The 22063-nt window shown below is 37.5% G+C and overlaps 1 protein-coding gene across 1 annotated transcript; it reads left to right on the forward strand.

Annotated features, from left to right (window-relative positions):
• Positions 1-261: 261 nt before the first annotated feature.
• Positions 262-21749, forward strand: LOC311599095 (uncharacterized protein; the record flags this gene model as incomplete). The annotated part of the gene is made up of 5 exons (XM_084784747.1): positions 262-324; positions 1566-1720; positions 18108-18172; positions 18835-18908; positions 21610-21749. The coding sequence occupies 5 exons, from the start codon at positions 262-264 to the stop codon at positions 21628-21630; spliced, it is 378 nt and encodes a 125-aa protein (XP_084640873.1). The 3' UTR covers positions 21631-21749.
• Between the last annotated feature and the right edge of the window lie 314 nt (positions 21750-22063).

Genomic DNA, 22063 nt, shown 5'->3' on the forward strand with positions numbered 1-22063 from the left:
TTTTCTTTAATGAATATTAAGTGCCCTTCTCCATCTCTTTTGATTAGTTTTGGTTGAAAGCCTATTCTTTTAGATATTAGAATGGCTATTCTACCTTGCGTCTTGGGTCTGTCTGCTTGGAATACATTCTTCCAGCCCTTTACTTTGAGGTAATGTTTATCTTTATTGCTGAGGTGTGTTTCTTGTATGCAGCAGAATGATGGGTCCTATTTCTGCATCCATTCTGTTAGCTTGCTTTTTATTGGGGAATTGAGGCCGTTGATGTTGAGAGATGTTAATAACCAGTGGATATTAGTTCCTGTTTTTGATGTTGGTGGTATTAGAGTATGTGTATGTGTTTCCTTTCTTTAGGAATTTCAGCTGTGGAGTTATTTATTTCCTTTATTTTCCTGGGTAAGGTTAGCCTGATTGGGTTGGAGCTTTTGTTCTAATATATTCTGTAGAGCTGGAATCATGACTAGGTACTGTTGAACTTGGTTTTGACATGAAATATCTTGTTTTCTCTACCTATGATGATTGAAAGTTTTGCTGAGTACACTAGTTTGGGTTGACATCTGTGGCCTCTTAGTGTCTACATGATATCTGTCCAGGACCTTCTGGCTTTCATAGTCTCTGTTGAGAAGTCAGGTGTAATTCTGATAGCTTTGCCTGTGTTTGTGAATTGGCTTTTTGCTCTTGCAGCTTTTAATATTGTTTCTTTTTTCTGTACATTTAGTGTTTTGATTTTGATGTGGTGGGGACGTTTTCTTTTCTGGTCCAACCTATTTGGCGTTCTATAGTATTCTTATATGTTTATGGGCATTTCTTTGTTTTGGTGAAAGAGGCTTTCTTCTATGATTTTTGAAGATATTTTCTGGGCATTAGATCTAGGAGTCTTCTTTTTCTTCAATTCCTATCATTTTTAGGTTTGGTCTTTTCATAGTGTCCCAGATTTTATGGATTTTCTTTGTCAGGAGCTTTTTAGAGTTAACGTTTTCTTTGACTGTTGTGTGAATTTCTTCAGTTATATCTTCTGCCGCTGAGATTCTCTCTTCTAGGTCTGTAGTTCCTGTCCTTTTTCCTAGGTTTTCCATTTCCAAAATTGTCTCAGATTGTGTTGTCTTCATTGCTTCTATCTCCATCTTTTTTTCATTTCCTTCTCCAGTTTGATTGTAGTTTCTTATATTTCACTAATTTCTATAAGATATTTGCTCCATTCTTTCACCTCTTTATATATCTCTGTTCCAGTTTGAGGGATTTATTTTCCTCCTTTAAAGTCTCTATTATTTTCATAACCTCATATTTGAAATCCTTCACTTATGCATCAGGTGTGATAGTATCTCCAGGGCTTGCCGAGGTAGAACTACTGGTTTCTGATGATGCCAAGTGGTCCTGAGAGTTGTTGCTTTTGTTCTTACATTTACCTGTACCCATTATGATGTCTCTGGTGTTATCAGGTTTGGTGGTCTCTGATGGTCAGAAAGCTTGGGAGTATGTATAGGCAATAATGCTTTGGTCCTACAACTTACTTAACTCTACTGAGTTCACTGTCTGTTGGCTCACTGTTTGTGACCCACTTGGGCCAGGAAGCTGGTGAGCAAGCAGAAAGATCTCTGAGCAGTAACTGCTCTGGTGGCCTCTCAGGTCTCCTCCGGGCTGAGGACAGTGGGATTTTGGTCCTTCGACTAGCTCAGCTCTGCTGGGTTCACTATCCCTGCTGGGCTCTCTGTTTCTCATCGAGGTGAGACAAGAAACTTGGGAGAAGATGAAAATATCTCAGACCCTACAGCTGATCCAGCACTCCACAGGCCTTCTCGGCATGGAGGACAGTGAGGCTTTGATCCTGCTTCCAACTCACCTCTGCTGGATTCACTGTTTCTGCTGGCTCACTGTTTGTGACCCCAGTAGGCCAGACAGCTGGGGAGCAGGCTAAAAGCTATCTGAGCAGTGCCCCATAGGCCATCTCAGGGTACAGGACTTAGATCCAATGACTAGCTTAGCTAAATTGGATTCACTGTCTCTGCTGGGCTTGCTGTTTCTCTTAATAGAAACTTAATATATATTATAATTTATTCAGATTGCATCCCAAATGTTATCCCCTTACTTGTATCTTCCTGTTCCTGCCATCCCTCGCTCTTCTTCCTATGCCTCTCCCCTAGATCTCTGACAGAAGAGGACCTCTTCTCCCACCATATAACCACAGCCTCTCAGGTCTTATCCAGATAGCCTGCCTTTTCTTCCTCTGTGTGCCATCAGGCCTCCCACCAAGGGGAAGTGATCAAATCAGGGTCACCAGAGTTCATATCAGAGGCAGTCCCCACTCTCCCCACAATCTTGGAGAATGAGCTGTTTATTGGCTAGATCTGAACAGGGGTTCTCAGTTACTGCATGGACTGTCGTTGGTTGGTACAACAGTTTGTGCAGTACCTCTGGATCCAGACCGCCAGCCCTGATGGTCTCCTTGTGGAGCTCCTGAACACTCTGGGTCCTTCTATGGTCCCATTCTTCCCTACCCTTCTCAGTGCTCAACCAAGAGTCCAGCAGTAAGTCCCAGCATCTGTCCTGATCTCCCACTGGGTGGAATCTCTCAGAAGACATCTATGTTGGACTAATATCCACTTATAAGTGAGTATATACCATGCACGTCTTTCTGGGTCTGGATTACCTCATTTAAGATGATCATTTCTAGTTCCATCCATTTGCCTGAAAATGTCAAGATTTCCTTGTTTTTAATAGCTGATTAGTAGTCCATTGTGTAAATGTGCCACGGTTTGTTTATCCATTGAGGTACATCTAGGTTGTTTCCAAATTCTGACTATTACAAATAAGGCTGCTTTTAACATAGTTGAGCAAATATCCTTGATGTATGGCAGAGCACCTTGCAGATATATGCCCAGGAGTGGTATAGCTGGGTCTTGAAGCAGCACTATTCCCAATTTTCTGAGAGATCACCAGATGGATTTCCAAAGTGGTTGTACAAGTTTGCATTCCCACCAGCCTTGGAAAAGTATTCCCTGTTCTCTATATCCTCACCAGAATGTGCTGTCACATGAGTTTTTGATCTTAGACATTCAGATAGGTGTAATATGGAATCTCAGAGTCATTTTGATTTGCATTTCCCTAATGACTAAGGACTATGAGCATTTCTTTATGTGTTTCTCAGCCATTTGACATTCATCTGTTGAGAATTATCTGTTTAGCTCTGTACCACATTTTTAAAATTGGGTTATTTGTTTTAATGATGTTTAATTTCTTGAGTTCTTTATATATTTTGGATTTCATAAAGGGGCCAGTTCTTCTCAAAAAGGATTCCCTTACCGAATCATTCCTAAGTAATTTCTTTTATGAGTTAGAACATATTTTTGAGTACTGAAATATTTAATAACCCCTTTCGTTCCCAGAGATGATAAGAGTGAAAACTTTTTATACTACCATAAGAAATAATGAAGCTTAGACATTGGCAAATTGCTTTGTTTCATCTGGAAAGATCCTGAGAATATCTTTCTGAATCCTAAAGAAATCACTACAGGTACATATGATCCTAATGACTGACCCTGTATACTCTTAGAGATATTAGACAAAAAATATTAGCTAATCTATTTGATTTAATCAAAGACAAGTATAAAATTTACTACTAGATGAAAAAGTGGTCTCTCTCTTCTCTGTATCTATGTAGACAAAGACTCACATGTATCTCAACAAATCATACTAGCATATATAGAGAGGAAATGGTCTTCCTATAAGTCATGGAGAGAGGGATAAATTAAACAAATCCTGGTAAGTTAGGTATAGAATGTTCTTTCAGTATTTTGTAGAATCCTAAAGTAACATATCTCCTGGGATATAGCAGTGACTATAAGCAAATACATAAGGGAATTTTAAAGCCATACTTTAAGAACGCATTTGTTTGATACATATTCAATTCTCTGTTTATTTGACTTTTAGAAGTTAAAAGATGTGTGTTCTCTTAAATAGGTTTTCTGGACATGACTTAGTAAAAGTGGGGGGAAAAGCTTTACTCTTTACTGAGCCAACTCAAACTCTAATTCCAACTCAAAATGAGATCCCAACAATATTTAACTTTGGGGATTAAATTACTTGTTTTAAAATTTTGTTGAAATTGGCAGCAAATATAACTGTATAATCTTCTAATGTAGAAGCCTTAGAACAACGATATTTAAGCTGACATTATCAAACACTTGAGAGAAAATAATTTCATTTTTGTGATTAATCATTTGGGTTATTTATTTGTTTGCCTTTCAGAAATTATGTTCGTTGATTTGCAGCTTAAAGGGATCTAGAAACAATTTAGAAAAACTAATATAGCATTAGGGAGAATCCTGGAGGTTCATGGGACACGATGGTACAGTAGAACTTGGTAGCGTCAATGGCATGTATTTTAAAGAAAGGGTTTTTATAGTTTTCTTGAACCTATATTCTCTTGGAATGATGGATTTTTTGCCTTAGAGTAAAATAATTGTATATTTGATCACTCTGCAGTTCTATTAAACTATATTGCATCAGTGTTGTGATGTTGAAATTCTGAATTTAAAAGGTAAGAGAGTGAGCTTTTAAAATTGAATAACTCTAGACTTTGGATCATTTCCACCTAAAACTTGGCTTGTGACTTGTTGCTGTGGTTTATTTTTAATGACTTAAACTAGTTTTAGCTTTTCAAACTGTGAAGTAGCAGAAATTTGGCTTTTACCAGTTTTTAAGCAATTAGTTCTATCCAGTTCTCCTTGTTTTACCAATAAGGTTTTAGAGTAAAAGAAGCAAAGGAGGCTGGCTAATATTTTTCATTGTTCACAGACTTATATATTTGACAAATAAAAGACTAAAGGCTTTACTCCTAAGGTATCTGACTAGAGATATCAAGTTTCTATGAACAATATCTCAATATGTATGTATGTATGAAAGATAGAAATGGAAAACCAGAGTGTTGAGATATGTCCCCTTCTATGCTTTTATAAACACATGAGTGGCATTTCCATGAGAAACCCAAGTTCTGCAGTTAATTTTGAAGTCGGCAATCATTTGCTAATTGTGGGGAAATAGAGTTCAAATGATGACAAAAGTCTTCAAAATTTATTCCACTGCAACTTTTAGAACCCTCAGTTGCCTTGATCTAGACTTATAAAGGCTATTGGTGGCGGATTGCCAGTTTCCATTACCCTCGCACAATATCAATCTTATTTGGGGGTTTTAAATTGCTATTAAGTTCCTAAGCAGACTCTGCGATATGATACCCATGTGTATTGCCTCTACCAACAAGTACACTTAGAGGCTATTAATGGAGAGTTTGAAAAAGAGGCTGCATATTGGGGCCACAAAATCTTAATACATGGTTTTCAGGGGTAATTATGCTAACAGAGATGTTAAATTTCCTTTTTATTTAGATTTCAATTTATTGTTAGCATCAGCATAGGCATGAAAAGACAGCTTTGGAAGAAAGAAGTAATAAAAAGTCACTTTTTCCAAGTACCTCCCCCATTTATATTTTCTCACATTTGAATAAGTGTAAGGGAAACAGATTTGAAATCTTACCTGTTTAGAATTGAACTGAGTAATATGTTTTAATAAGGGACTATAAGCAAGGGCCTACTGATTAAAAACATTTTAACTTTAATGTTTATTAGAGTAGAATTAAATAAGTGCTACATCTTCATCAACAGTTTTAAAAAAAAGTATAAATGATAAAATAGAACAGGTGAGATCTGCTAATATACTGTAATAAAAATGAAAAACAACATTTCACTTGAGTGTCGCATTCATCCCGTGCATGTTGGCAAATACTTCTCAGAACCCTTTGCTTGCCACAGTACTAATTGTGCCCTGCAATAAGTTTAAACAAGAGACTGGGATACAGAGACAATAGGAGAAAAAAGAGGAAGCGACATCTGCACAGAGGCATTCAAATTAAGAGCTTTTTACAAATATATTTAGGAGAGTGAGAAAACAGAACAAAGAAACTAAGTACAATAACTTGGTCCTCCCCTTCACTAGCTTCCACCACCACAGGAAAAAAAAAACCAAAACCAAAAACAACAACAACAACAACAACAAAACCTTCCAACTCCACAGCCTGTAAACTGTGGGCTTTTTTTTTTTTAACTTACAGAAGTTTAGGTATTTCAATTCATAAGTTAAACAAACTGAAACTGGAAAATTCAAGATTTTCTGTATCTCTCCTACTTCTATACATCCTCAATAGGACACACAAATCAATGCAGGGGGAAGGAAAAGCATATGAAAACATAAAATGGGATGGAAAATGCTGACCCTTTCAGACATACTGTGCTCTTGATGGTAAGATTGTGTTGGTTTCTCTAAAGAGTTGTTTCTAATGTGCAGTTATTAGTTCATTCATTTAAATAGGTTTGCAGAGTAATTATGTGTTGGATATTGTGCAGGACAAGGGTAGGTAAGACCCAATCTTCATCTCTCAGGAGTGTGCTGTAGAGTTGAATAATACCGGATTGTATGTCCTTTGTTACAATGGCAAACGCTGGAAGCCTATGACACAATTATAATCTGACAGAGAAATGGAGTATTATATAATCAAGCTATGTCATTGAGTGCTTATCCACTGCATGGTGCTCTGCTTCTATGAAAAATTACATTTACAAATGCTCACTGCCAGCTTTTTTAAAAAGAGAGAAAATCTGACACATTGAAATTAGTCCAAATTCATTCTAAATATTATTTTATGTAGAATTGGGAAGTGAAGATTTTAGTCAAGAGAAAGAAAAACAGGATGTACTTGTTTTGTTTTGTTTTGTTTTTTTAGTTTTAACTGCTTAGCTGTAACATTGTATATTAGCTAAATAACATTTCAAAGGGAGCTAGAGACAGAACCTTGGTGTCTACTGATTGTACGTGTGTGAGTTTGTGCTCTCAAACGGTGGTCCTTAAAAAACTCCCTGCAGGAAGCTATTGTGCATATTGTAAAGGACTGCGGCTAAGTGCCAATTGAGCTAGTACTGTATACTTGCCATTAAAAAGGAAGATTTCATACCACTTGATTATGTTAAATAGAAGTATTTGAAATTTATACAGAATTACATCAAAATGGCACAGTAGTTATATGTCTAAAGAGCTCCAATGACTCTATCCCCATAACTAATGTCAATCCTTCTGGTAGAAATTTCAATGTGAGACCATCACGGAATATAATACATGAGAAATATAGAAAGCTTAGGAGTGTTAAAGAGAAAAGTATATATTGTAAAATACTCTAAATCCATGTTTGCACAGATATCAATGTACATATATGTCCATATATTCTCAAATAAAGCAAATGGACCTGTGTCTGACTTTTCAAGCATGTAACGCCACATCTAAACCAATCACGTAGGCTCTGTTGTATCCTTTATACAGAATCAAAGCTCCAAGCTTACTGCTATAAGGGAGTGTCTGAGGGAAGTTGAAGACCAGATAGTTCAGTTTTGTAATAAAGTTTAGTTGGTTAGGGTATAAGATCTTTTTAGATCAAGATAAAGGTTTTAAGTTAATAGAGATGATAGATGATAGATACTGAATTTCATTCAGAAATTTAGACCCAGCAAGACAGGAAAGATGTTTACTTCAAGCTTGGAAAATACAAATAGCCAAATCCCTATGAATGTAACATTTATATAACTCATATTGTTTCATGGTTCTCCCTGCTGTATGTTGTTTGTTTTATTCATGTGTAATAAAATAAATATACATGTTAAAAAAAAAAGAACAAGCAAAAACAATATGTGTTCTTCTAATAAACGCTTGTAAGCTTGATCTCTTCATGAGCTTATATTTTTCTTTCAAATCAGGGACAACGTGAGTTTGTGGAATTTCTGAAGACATTGTGACACCAGTTCCACCTTGGTAGATATCTGTTCTAGTTTATTAGCTATGAAGGATGCATGTCATAAATGCAATAAGCCTTTATTGTTTTGATGGACAAAAAATTGAAAATGAAGTTTATTATGATTACTGGTTTTTATATATTTGTCTTTCAAGGACCCATTAAAATATCAATACTGAAAAAAATTGAAATGTAAAACCATCCTAGAAGATGAAATATGAGTGAGAAATGGAGAGTGAGGGGTAGTACAGGTCATAACTGTAGAGGTGGGTGCAGGCTTTGCAAGAACATAGGAGAAAAACGAAGTCTAGGGTTAACAATGAGTTTCATGACATGTAAATTATACACTGGTAAAGCCATTTAATTTTTCCTCAGTAAAATGAGAGAACATCTGTGAAAATTGAGGAAGCCAGCAGGAGATAGAACCTGTGAGGCCTTGGCTCGTCTCTGGTCCTTACAGGTTAGTAATAAGAAGCACCAGTTTCTGAGAATATTTAAAAAGCAAAACAAAAAAAAACTACAATAGAGAAGACCTTCTTGGGTAAACACAGGATATAAAGGAAAGATGAACACAATTTCACTTTGATACTTATGACAATAAGGTATTGGGAGGAAAGATAAAGACACCTCTGTGTCTTCAAGAAATAAATAACCCTAAAATCTTTCACCTTTGTGGAAAACTCTCCCTGTGCTAACTTGATCATAAGAAGCCTACTTCATCCTGGAGCATGTGCTGTGCCTTTGTTAAAAAAAGTTAAGCATACTAATTTTATCTCTAAGTAAACTTTAGTAACAAAAATATAAACTGTTAACATAATTCAAATGGAACAAGAGGGAAAATTCAGGTGGTTTCTTCCAGAAGGAAATGTATCTTCCTGGCTTACTTGTAAGTTTATTTAGTTATGTATAAATGCCTCTGGTATATATATTTTCCCAGCAAGCACTTGGCTCTCTTTATCTTATTCAACTGACTTCTCTCCTTATCTTTTCTGAGACAGTCACACAGATGAAGCTTAGAGGACCCACTTGCTCATGAAATAGTTGGTAATGATTTAAGGCTTTGGTGCCACTTCAAACCTCTGCCTCTTATTTAAATTACTACTCAGCTCATCTCCAACTTCCAGGGCTTTCTCTGGTCCTTCCCCTAGCCTGCTGTGTGTCTTTGATACAGCATCTATCTCTGGGGTTCAACAGTTAGTTTAAACTTATTCTATTTGAAAGTATGCTATTTTCAAGTTAGGATTATCACCAAAAGTTTGTTTTTTCTGTTTAGTTTTCTTCCCTTTCCTAGATGTGTGATTTAATATTAATGGTATAAGAGAGTTAAATTTTCCTTGAAGATTGATCAAAAGACCTGAATGGAGATGTAGTTTAAAAGAATGAAACAGAAGTGGGAGGATAAATAGAAGGACTTGGAGGAGACAGGAGCGCCACAAGAAGACCAACTGAGGCAATTAACCAGGGTCCAGAGGGCATTGTGGAGACTGCACCAACCAAGGACCATACATAGACTGGACCTTGGCTCCCAAGAGATGTATCAGATGGGCTGGGTGGCAGCTCAGGCTTCATGTGGGTCCCCTAGTAAGGTGAACCCCAGTCTCTGACACTGACTTTTTGCTGCTTTTTTCATCAATTTCCCTGGCCAGACTGCCTTGCGAGGCCACAGGGGAAGAGGACATGATCAATTCTGCTTAGACTTGATGTGGTGGGTGGGGGATCTCTTTTTCTGAGAAATAGAGGAGGGGGAGGGGGAGGGGAGGGAAAGGAGAGCGGAGGGGGACAGGGAGGGGGATATAAAACGAGTAAGTAAATAAATAAAGTTTTAAAAGGAAAAATAGCTGAGCATGGTGGTGCAAGCCCTTAATCCCAGCACTCAGGAGGCAGAGGCAGCTGGATCGCTGTGAGTTCAAGGCCAGCCTGGTTTACAAAGTGAGTACAGGACAGCCAAGACTACACAGAGAAACTCTGTCTCAAAAAAATAAATAAATAAATAAAAAGAAAAAGAAAAAATGTGTATAAACAGAAAATATTTCTATGTAATTTCTTATTTTTTCAAATATGACTATCGCAAACTCATGAGAGGCATTTTAAGTATGTATAATAAATTCCTAGGTAAATTATAACATTTTATATTTCTCAAAACATTACAGAAAATGGCTTGATAGATTATCCAAAATTTCTTTTTATTATAAGCATGGGTCACTTTCTTTTTTTTTATTATCAGAAAATTGTCTAAGTTTAAAATTCATATATTTTCAAAATGTTATAATTGATAGTCACTGAAGAAAAATATAAATGAAATTATTGAGCATAAATATAGGATATGTGCAGAGATGGGTTCTTAAGAGGGGATTTATGATTCTGAAGGAAAATCGAGAGGCAAATATTGAGAGGGTTTGGGGAGAGAACAGAGAGAAATGGTGCAGTTAGAATATAATCTACAGAATAAACAGAAAAAAGAGAGAGAGAGGGTTGACACAGAGTGACCACTCACAATATGATACAGGGGAGACATGATTAGACATAAGGGCTCTGAAATACAATCTAGTGTTGTGGATATTTTAACTATAAATTAGTCTCTCAGAAATGATAATGTATTTAGGATGAATAAGGGCACCCTCTTCACTCTAGATTTGTTGTTGTTGTTGTTGTTGTTGTTGTTGTTGTTAGTGGTGGTGATGGTGGTGGTGGTGCATGTGTATGTGTTTGTGTTTGTGTGTGTGTGTGTGTGTGTTTATGAAGATTAAATGAAGGCTTTACAAATTCTAGACAAGTAACCAGCCATTGAGCTCCATCGTTAAACTGAAAATATTTGTGTATTTCTATTTCTAATATTCTACTCATGTAGTTGTTTAATGGACTCTTCTACAATAGAACAGTTTTTCTAAAAGCTATCCAATAAACTTTATACAACTTAAAAATAGAACACTCATATGATCTCTAGTCCTATACTGGGAATATACCCAAAGAAATGTAAGATAGAATACTACAGATGATTGCTTATCAGTGTTCATTGTGCCGCTATTGAGAAGAGCCAAGTTATGGAATCAGTTTTGATGTACATCGATAGATGAATTGAATTTTTAAAGCAATGTGGTATGTATACACAAGATTTATTCATTAAAAAAGGAAGAATAAGCTATTTGTAAAAAAAAAAAAATAGAAATGATTACCACTACACTAAGTGAAACAAGTCATAGCCAGAGGATAAATTACCTGTTTTCTGATTATGTATGAGAAACAGAAAAATCATGACACATGAAAGTATTAGGGATAATATTTGGGGAATGGAGGGAGACTTGTGAGAGAAAGGCAGGAAAAGATAATGGGTGAATGGCATAAAAACCATAATGTACTTGAATAAAATGAGACTATCAAACCATCCCTTTGTACAATGAATATCACCATTAAATACTGAAAATAAATATTAAAATAAAACTACTCATCATTTATATAACAGAAAATGTGATAAAGGGAATGTGTACCTAAGTCAGCCATTACAACACTGGCTGCTCATGCAGAGGACCTAGATTTAGGCCCCAGCACCCTCCTGAGGGCTCACAACAACTTGTAGTTCCAGTTCCTAGAGGCTTCGAGCATTTTGCAGGCCTCCACAGGCTCCTACACGAACATGATATACATAAAGCCATAAAAAGTACACATAAGCACATATAAATTAACAGCTAAGTAATTAAACAAAAATGCAATGAAGTATCTATACCATGCCTAAGTCATTCTGTGATGTTCATGTTTTCCTGATTTGCACAGCAGCCTTCTGGACCTCCCTGTCCCTGAACACACAATGCTACTTACCTGAAACCATGACTGTAATGATGCAGGGCAAGGGAGCCTAAGAACGGGATGGCAGGACGCCAACAGTACTCCCCCTACCTAGACACTGACCTCTCTGAGAGGGAGAGGAGAATTTGAGCAGGGAAATTCCTTGCAAATCAAATGTGATGAAATTCCTGAAGGATGTCTTCTCTGACATCCAGAGAAGCTGTCTGATTTTGGCCCACCGGACAAAGAACAGGAAGAAACACACCATTTCCTTCTGTTATACAGCAAAATGGTGTTGTGGAAGGGATGCTAGACTCTAGGGGGATTCTCTACCCCCAACGAGTTCCCAAATAATCAAGACAGAGACCTCTTGGATTTATACAAGCTGTAAGGCACAGTAATTGGGCAAGTATCAACCTCATACGCTATTTTGCTATTTCCCAGCTATACACCCAGGTTGCTTGTCATAGTATTTCCTGCCTAAGCTGCTTCTGTTCCATCAATCGTCTGTCCTCATGGCAATCTACTCTTGGTCAAGTGCTCATGGTTCTTACTACCCCATGGTGACTTCCTCTTCCCTGAATTCCTCTCCTTCTGATATCTTCTGTTTCCTCCCCTTCAGGCCCCATGGTATCTCTCAGACCCCACGCCTGAGATCCTTAGTTCTGTCTATTTTCCTTCTGTCATTATTACAGACTTCAATAATGTTATTAACCAATAAACTTTAAAATGGGTAGAGCAAAGTTTACAAAATAAGTCCAGTGTATATAAGACTATATACGCCTGGGTTGCAACCAAATCTTGGGGCCAATCGTAAGCATTAGAATACATAGCACCAAACCAAACTCCAGCAATCAAATATTTAGGAGAGAAATAAGGACAAGAATATTAATATATTAGTATTAACGTGGTAGATCTTTTATGCAGGAGTAAATTTTTTGCATGAAATTTATATATATGGTTTACATTTTTATTATTATTTTTGTCTTAGGTGTAAGTGGTTTTTGTTCATATGTACACTCACCTGGCATGCCTGGAGCCCATAGAAACATAAGAGGGCATTGGATACCCTGGATATTGAATTATAGATAATTTTGAGCTGTCATATGCAAGCTGGAAATCAAACCAGTGTCCTCTGGAAGACAACCAAGAGCTCTTTGTCATTGTGCCGTATATCCAGTCCTTAAATGTAGTTTTAAAAGCATTTTTTGTGCAATTTTATTTTGATCATAGCATGTGTGAATTTTATACAATATTTTTTGTTGAAAACTTCCATAAACATTTTTGATGTATCTGAAAAGATATGTGAAATCTTTCAATTTTGGATCATGGTATTTGGAGTGATATTTACAATTAGAGAGTTTTTCTGCATTTTACATGTACTTCTTTTACCTTTTGTTTTGTTATATGAGCTGGCTTATTCAAATGTATACATGTGTTATAAGTTAGCTGCTACTACATTTTTTGCTATAGTTAAATTTGTTCCACTTCAAATAAAATAAAAATGTTTCCTGAGTACAACATTACCAAACTTATGGGACATAATGAAAGCAGTGCTAAGAGGAAAGTTCATAGCACTAAATGCCTTCATAAATAAATTGGAGGACATCCTACTGGGACTCTAGGTAAGAGAAATATTGGAGATGGGGAAATAGAAGGATCCAGAGGATCTTAGAAACCTACAAGAAGAACATTATAACAGGTGGATCAGGGCCCAGGGGTGTCTGTTCAGACTATTGCACTAACCAAGGACAATACAAGTAGTAAATATCGAACCCCTATTCTGATCTAGCCAATGGACAGAACATTCTTCACAGATATATGGAAAGCAGAGACTAACTCTGACATGAACTCTGATGCCCTGTATTTGATGACCTTTCCTTGGGGGGCAGCCCTGGTGGCACTCAAAGAGAGAATAGGCAGCCTACCAAGATGAGACTTGATAGCCTGTGACCATAAAGTGGGGGTGCAGATCCCCTCGGTCATGGACCTAGGGAAGGGGAATAGGGTGAGGATGGGAAGGAGGAATGGTAGGATACAAGTGATGGGAAAACAATTGATCTGTAATCTGAATAAATTAATTTTTAAAAAGGTGAAAAGACGAAATTGGAAAGATCTCACACTAATGATGTAACAACACATCTAAAAGTCCCAGGAAAAAAGAATCAAATACACTCAAGAAGATTAGACAGCTAGAAATAACCAAACTTAAGGCTGAAAAATGAATTAGAAATGATGATAACAATACAAGAATCAACAAAACTAAGAGCTGGTTCTTTGAGAAAATCAACAAGATAGACAAACCCTTACCCAAGCTAACTAAAAGGCAAAAAGACAATGCCGAAATTAACAAAATCAGAAATGAAGAGGGGTATATAAAAACAGACACTGAGGAAATCTCAATAATCATTAGAATTTTTTTCAAATGTCCACAAAACTAAAAAATCTAAATGAAATGGACAATTCTTGATAGGGTTCACTTACCAAAGTTGATTAAGATATGGTAAAGAATGTGAATAGTTCTTTTACCCCCAAAGAAATAGAAACAGTCATTAAAAGTCTCTCAACCAACAGGAGCCTGGGGCCATGGTTTCAGTGGAGAATTCTACCAAACATTAAAAAAAAAAAGCTAATATCAATACTCCTCAAACTATTCCACAAAATAGGAAGAAAAAGAATGTTGCCAAACTCATTCTGATTCCAAAGTCAGCATGATACCTACACAACACATAGATCCAGTAAAGAAATAGAAATTCAGACCAACTTCCCTTATGAGCATTGATGCAAAAAATACTCAATAAACCACTCAAAAACGGAATACAGGACCACATCAAAATTATCATCCACCATGACCAAGTAGGGTTCATCCCAGACATTCAGGGGTGGCTCAATATATGGAAATCTATCAATGTAATCCATCATATAAACAAACTGAAGAAAAAAAACCACATGATCATCTCATTATACTTTTTAAAAGCCATTTGACAAAATTCAAACCCTTTCATATTAAAAGTCTCGAAAAGTTTGGGGATACAAGGCACATACCTAACCATAATAAAGGCAATATGCAGAAAGTCTATAGCAAACATCAAACAAAACAGAGAAAGACAAATCAATTCTACTGAACTCAGGGACAAGACAAAGGTGCTCACTCTCTCCATAGCTTTTCCATATAGTACTTGAAGTCCTAGACAGTGCAACAAGACAACTAAAAGAGATCATGGTGATAAAAATGGGAAAAGAAGAAACTCAAATGTTGCTATTCACAGATGGTAGGATAGTATACATCAGTGACACCAAAAATTCTACCAGAGAACTACTACAGCTGATAAACACCTTCATAAAAGTGGCTGGATACACAGTTAACTCAAAAAACAAGTAGCCTTCCTATATATAAATGACAAATAGGCTGAGAAAGAAATTAAATGAACAATATCCTTCACAATATCCACAAATAATATAAAATATGCCAGTGTAACTCCAACTAAGCATATCAAAGACCTGTACAACAAGAACTTTAAGTCTCTGAAGAAAGAAATTGAAGAAGATATCAGAAGATGGAAAGATCTCAAACGCTCATGGGTCAGTAAGTTTAACAGAATAAATATGGCCATCTTAACAAAACCAATATAGAGATTCGATGCAATTCCCATCAAAATGACAGCACAATTCTTTACGTACCTTGAAGGAACAATTCTCAATTTCATATGGAAAGGTAAAAAACCCAGAATAGCTAAAACATTCCTATACAATAAAAGAATTTCTGGAGGTATTTCTATCTCTGATGTCAAACTGTACTATAAAGCAACAGTAATAAAAAACAAACAAACAAACAAACAAAAAAAGGACGATACTGACACAGAAACAGATGAGTAGATCAATGGAATTGAATTAAAGACTCAGAAATAAATCCACACACCTGTGGACCCTTGATTTTTGCAAAAAAAAAAAAAAAAAAAAAAAAGCCAAAACCATACAATGGAGAAAGGATAAGACCTTTATTAAGTGGTCCTCGTCCAATTGGATGACTACATGTAAAAAAACACAAATAGACTCATAATTATCACCATGTGTAAAACTCAAGGCCAAGTAGATCAAAAACTTCAACATAAATAAAACCATAAACACTAAATCTATCAGAAGATAAAGTGGCAAAAAGACTTGAACTCCTTGGCATAGGAGATAACTTCCTGAACAAAACATCAACAGCTCAGGCTATAAGATCAACAGTTAATAAATGTAACCACTTAAAACTGAAAAGTTTATGTAAGGCAATAGAATAAAACAATAACCTATAGATTGGGAAAAGTATTCATCAACCCTACATCTGACAGATGCCTAATATCTAAAATATATAAAGAACTCAATAAATTAAAAACCAACAAACCAATAGTCCAATTTAAAAAATGGGGTAAAAAGCTAAAACAGAGTAATCTCTAATGGCTGAGAAGTATTTAAAGAAATACTCAACATTCTTAGTCATCAGAGAAATAGAAATCTAAAGGACTCTGAGATTCCATTTTACACCAATCAGAATGGCTAAGATCAAACACTCAAGTGACAGCACATGCTGGCAAGATGAGGAGAAAGGGGAATATTCCCCCATTGCTGATGGGAGTGAAAACTTATGCAACTCCTTGTTTTTAATCACTAAGTAGTATTCCATAGTATAAATGTACCACAGTTCCTTTATCCATTCTTCTACTGAGGGACACTTAGGCTGTTTCCAGGTTCTGGCTATTATGAATAAGGCTGCTATGAACATGGTTGAGCAAATGTTCTTGTTGTGTGCTGGAGCATCTTCTGGGTATATTCCAAGGAGTGGAATATCTGGGTCTTGAGGAAGCCCTATTCCCAATTTTCTGATATAGCGCCAGATAGATTTCCAAAGTGGCTGTACTAGTTTGCATTCCCACCAGCAATGAAGGAGACCACATCCCCTGGATGGGAAGGCCTGGGGACACTCAGAGGAAGGATAGCAGGCTACCAAGAAGAGACTTGATACCCTTTGAGCACATACAAGGGGAAGAGGTCCCCATCAGTCACAGTCATAGTGGAAGAGAGTAAGGGGAAAATGGGAGGGAGGGAGGAATGGGAAGATACAAGGGATGGGATAAGAATTGAGATATAATATGAATAAATCAATAAAATATATTTAAAAAAATAAAAAATAAATAAAATAGAAGTAATCAGAAAAAAGAAAACAAAGAGCAAAAATAATAAATAAATAAATAAATAAATAAATAAACCCTAAAAAAACTTATGCAACTCGTTTAGATATCAATATGGAAGTTTCTCAGAAAATGGGGAGAATTTCTAACTCAAGACCCAGCAATGCCAATCCTGGGCATATATCCAAAAGATACTCTACCATACAACAAGGACATTTGCTAAACTATGTTCACAGCAGCTTTATTTATAATAGGCAGAAACTGGAAACAACTTATATGTTTCTAAGCTGAAGAATGGGTAAAGAAAAGCATGTTACATTTAAAAAAATGGATGGAACTAAAAAATACCCTGTTTGAGGTAGCATAGACCCAGAAAGACATACATGGTGTATACTTACTTATAAGAGGATATTTGTCATATATTACAGGATAACTACAGCTCAGAGACCCAAAGAAGCTAAATAGCAAGAAGCACCTGAGGGAGGCTTGGATCACACTCAGATGGGGAAATGGACTAGACAGCGGAAGTGGATGTGAAGGGGAAACTGCGTAGGAGAGGCTGTGGGGAGGGAAAGGAGGGATGGGGGAGAGTGGGCAGGGGAGGGGAGATGGCTTGGAGAGAAAAAGGAAGTGAAGAGTGGGGCCATCATTGAGACAAGCTGGAGACATGGGACAGGGTAGGATACACGGAGAATGAGGGGCTATCTCTAGCTAAGCCTCCTAGCAGCGGGGGACACCAGACTGACGAGGCCATCTTCTAGCGAGGCAGGACTCATAGTGGTGGGAGAGGAACAACAATCCACCTAGGAAACCTTCCACATAAAATTTACCCTGCCGACGAGATGACCAGAGATACAGATAGAGACCTAGGGAATGTCGAACGTATGCCTGGCCCAACCTGAGACCCATTCCATGGGAGAAAGCCAGCCTCTGTCATCATCAAAAATACTCTGCTGTGTTTACAGACAGGAGCCTAGCGCAACTGTCTTCGTAGAGCACCTCTCCCACCTGCTGATCAAATCAGATGCTGAGACTCACAGCAAAGAGTTAGGCAGAGCTCAGGGATTCCTGTAGAAAAGTCAGGAGAAAGGATAAAAGGATCCGGAGGGGACAAGAATATCACAAGAAGACTAACAGAGCCAAATAACCCAGCCCGATGGGGGCATACAAAGATGGAAGTGCCAACCAAATGAATACACTGTATCTAGGCCCCCTACATATATATAACTGATGAGCAGTTTGATCTTGATGTGGGTCCCCTAGTCAGTTGAGGTGATGCTGTCTATGACATAGAATCTGTTGCCTACTTTTTGATCACTTCACCCTAATAGGGGCTGCCTTGCCTGGCCTCAGTGGATGAGGATGAGCTCAGTCCTGATAGAACTTGTTGTGCATGGTAAAGAGGTAGGTTGTTGTTGGTGATGGGGTGACTCCTCTTTTCTGAGAAGAAGGGGGGAAGGGGAAGAAGGTGGGATGGAGGCACTGGGAGGAGAGGATGGAGGGGTAGAGAATGGGGATGTAAAGTGAACATATAAATTAAAATTATTTTTTTTATTTTGACAATCCCTGTCAAATACAAGGTATTTCCATTATTTTGTCATTGCTACAATGAGTACTTCAGGTAATTAAGAACCTGGGTCTAACTCATAACCTGGGCACAGAAATAACTTTGAATATGGCCCAATATAAAACTGTAAATGTCCTAAAAATTTTAGGAGGGGTGTGGCGGTATGTGTGTGAGGGGGGTGGGGGGGAGAGATTTCTTTTATGTGACTTGGTTGAATGGTTCTTGAGCATGAGCTTTATCAACATGTAACGTGGCACAAGTTGGACCTGCCTGATTGTCTTAGAAGGAGAAGGATACGTTGTGACTCACAGTTCCAGCTGGCTTCCTATTGGAGCCTCTGGTGAAGCAGAACAGCATGAGTGAGGAGCATAATGGAACAGAGAGACCTATGCACTTCATGGCAAAACAAAGAGAAAGGAGGGGTAGAAGCAGTGTAGAGGACTAAATGTCTTTTTAGTGTACAAACCCAAATGTCTACTTTCTTCAACTAGACCCTGTCTTCTTTCTCTTACCTCCACCAATAACGCCATCAACTCACACAGCCGCCATGAGGGACACTTATCAGGTAGGATATGCTAAAATTCTTAACATTTCTCCCCAAATTATTTTCACTTGTAGTAATAGCAAACCGGGATAACATCTTTGGCACACAGTACACTTATTGGTAATCATGCTGTATTTTGCAAAGTGAGGAGAGCAAATACTATGCTAGGAAGATAAATAGTGGTCATGTTAAGTTCTGTGATACATAGGAAGAATTGAACTCCTGGTTTAAATGGTAGTCCTGGGATTTTAGGAAAATTGCTTTTAATGTGGAAAAGTAGGTACAAAGTCTGGAATCAAAGAAAAAACCCACAGAAATAGAACATTCAATAATTCATACAAGAGATGATAATGTTTCAAACTTGGATGATAGTAATAAAGAGTAAGAGCAGAAAACAATGTTGTAAAATAATCAGGAAATAAAATCCAGAGGCTTGAGACTGACTGTATGATACAGATTACATACCACTTATAGAAAAACGCTTGGGACTCAGACTCATGTGTTTCATCTCTTTATTCCCCCCAAATTTTAGAACTCTTGCATATACATAATGAACTGTCTTAGGAATGAGACCCAATTCCAACCATAAAAGTCATTCATGTTATATGCTCTAGACACAATGTCTCATAGCAAATTTATAACATTTTAAAGAGTTTTGTTCACAACATAAAACTTGTGTACATTGAACTTTCAGACTTAGAACTTTGAATGTTCATATTATAGGTGCTCAATTTATATGAGGAAAATCTATTTTGAGCCCAGAAAGTTTCTCCTATAGTTTGAATATGAAATTGGCCTGCAGCCTCAAGCATTGAACATGTGCTTTCCAACTGGAGGCACTAATTTGGAAAGTGATGAAAGCTATAGGAGGTGGAGCCTGACAGGAGGAAGTAGGTCACCTAAGACTTGCCACTGAAGATGATTTCTTGTCCTTGGTCCCTTTCTCTACTCTGTGATCTGTCTACTGTGAGAGGTAAAGGATTTCCCATGCCAGTGATCTTGCTGCCTTCTGGTCTTCCCAAGTGCTTGGGGCCAAGAAACCATGCCCAAGGTCTCTACAGTTTGAATGACAGCAACTCTGTCCTCTTCTATGATGTTTATGCCAGGTGTTTTGTCACAGACTGGAAATATAATGAAAACATTTCTAGTTGGTTCTGAGTAGATTGAATTTAAAAGGTATGTTTTACATTTAAGCATTTACATCTGCATTTACATAAAAGTATGTGCCCATGCAAGATTAAATATAGGTAAAATCACTAAGAAGGTAAAATACTTTGTGTATGTGTTCACTGCAGTTTGTTTAGGCCTACAGAGAAAAGAGAAACTGTGTGTGCATGTTGAGGGAGAAATCTGTGTGACAAGCAGGAGTCCTAAGTCAGAATAGGCCTCTGGGAGCATATGAGAGGCCTCTAGCTGAGATTCCTAGTATCAGGGATAATGGAGACTGAAGAGGACATCATCTATAACTAGAAAAGTCTCCTAGTTGAGGGAGGTGAACACCAATCCACCCACAAAAACTTTGATCCAAAATGTACCCTTCCTACCAGATGTGAAGGGATAAAGATAGACAGCAGAGATTGAGGGAATGTCCAACCAATGCCCAACCCAAGACCCACTCAATAAAGAAAAGCCAACCCCTAACAATATTAATGATACTCTGTTATGCTTGCAGACAGAAGCCTATCAGTGTTACCTTAAAGGCTCCATCCAGCAGCTGTTTTAAACAGATTCTGAGACATATAGCCAAACATTGGGCAAAGAATAGGAAGTCTAGTAGAAAAGTGAAGCGAAGGGGAAAAGAGCCTAGAGGTAACAAGAGGTCTATAAGAAAACCAACATAGTCAACTAACCAGGGCTCAGAGGGGCCTGTGCAGTCTGAAGCCCCAACCAAGGACCATACATGGACTGGACCTATTTCCTCTACATAGATTTAGCCAATGGGCAGCTCAGGCTTCATGTGGATCTACAAGTAAGGGGAGCAGGGACTGTTTCTGACATGGACTCTGCTACCTGCTTTTTCATCACTTCCCCCAGCAAGACTTACTGTCTTACCAGGCCACAGGGAAAGAGGACGAGCCCAGTCCTGATGCAACTTGATGATCTGGGGTTGGTGGGTAGGTAGGGAGGCTCCCCTTTTATGAGTAATGGAGGAGGTGGAGGTGGAAGGGAGGGTGAGATTGGGAGGAGAGGAGGGAGGGGCTCCTACCTGAATGTAAAATGAATAAATACATTAATTAATAAAAAAGGTAAAATTAACTCAGGGTAATGAGTATGATGCCTTCAAGATCCTGCGTAAGGAGAAGAGGTCAAAAGACGTAAGAGAGGCACAGACACAGAAGTGCTTAATGACAGCAGGAGGAATCCATGTAAGTCACACAAATAAAATCAGTCAGCTGATCAAACAAACAGAGGTGACACATAGGAACTGACACAAGATTGTCTAGTGGATGCTGAGCACACAGGGGTAATGTGAAAGAATCTATTTTGGGCAGTGTTACCTAGAGTCATGCTTCAGAGGTGTGTCCTTTAGGTATCTGATGTGCCACTGATACACTTATGAAAGGCCACTCTTTCAGTGGAAAGGGGAAAAAAATCAATCTGCAAAATCTCTCACTTTAATTTTTATTGTGAATTATTTTAAAGTAATAACCTAATTTGACTATATTCACTGATTTTTTTTTATCTGTTATGTGTTTATTGACATTCCTTTTTTTTCCCAAAGGATCTCAAGGTGCCAGAATGATGAACCCGCAGATAAGGTCAATTGCCACCAGGCCTGATGACGTGAGTTTGATTCCCAGAACCGATACAATGGAAAAACAAAACCACACAAGTTCACCTCTGACCTCCACATATGATAAATAAACAGCCAACCAAGCAACAAAGCCATTTAAATGATCTTGGGAACCAAAAATGTAACTGGGTCACAATTCCAAAGCTATTGCCATGATAGTAATGGGACCTTTGCCTTGTTTTACACTCACTTTCTTGTCAGCTTACTGTAGCATTTTCAAGAAACTATATGCCAAGTGATGATGTCGTTACTTCCAGGGATTGATGGAAGTTCTATTTGTATTTCTTCATGTTTCTAGTTTTGATTTTAGTTAGAGTTTTCATCCTGTATAACCCACACAAGCCAAAGCCCTGTTAATATCTCAATGATGATATTGTTGTTG

The sequence above is a fragment of the Acomys minous genome (genome assembly GCF_964271855.1).
Source record: "Acomys minous genome assembly, chromosome: 6".
NCBI lineage: Eukaryota > Metazoa > Chordata > Mammalia > Rodentia > Muridae > Acomys > Acomys minous.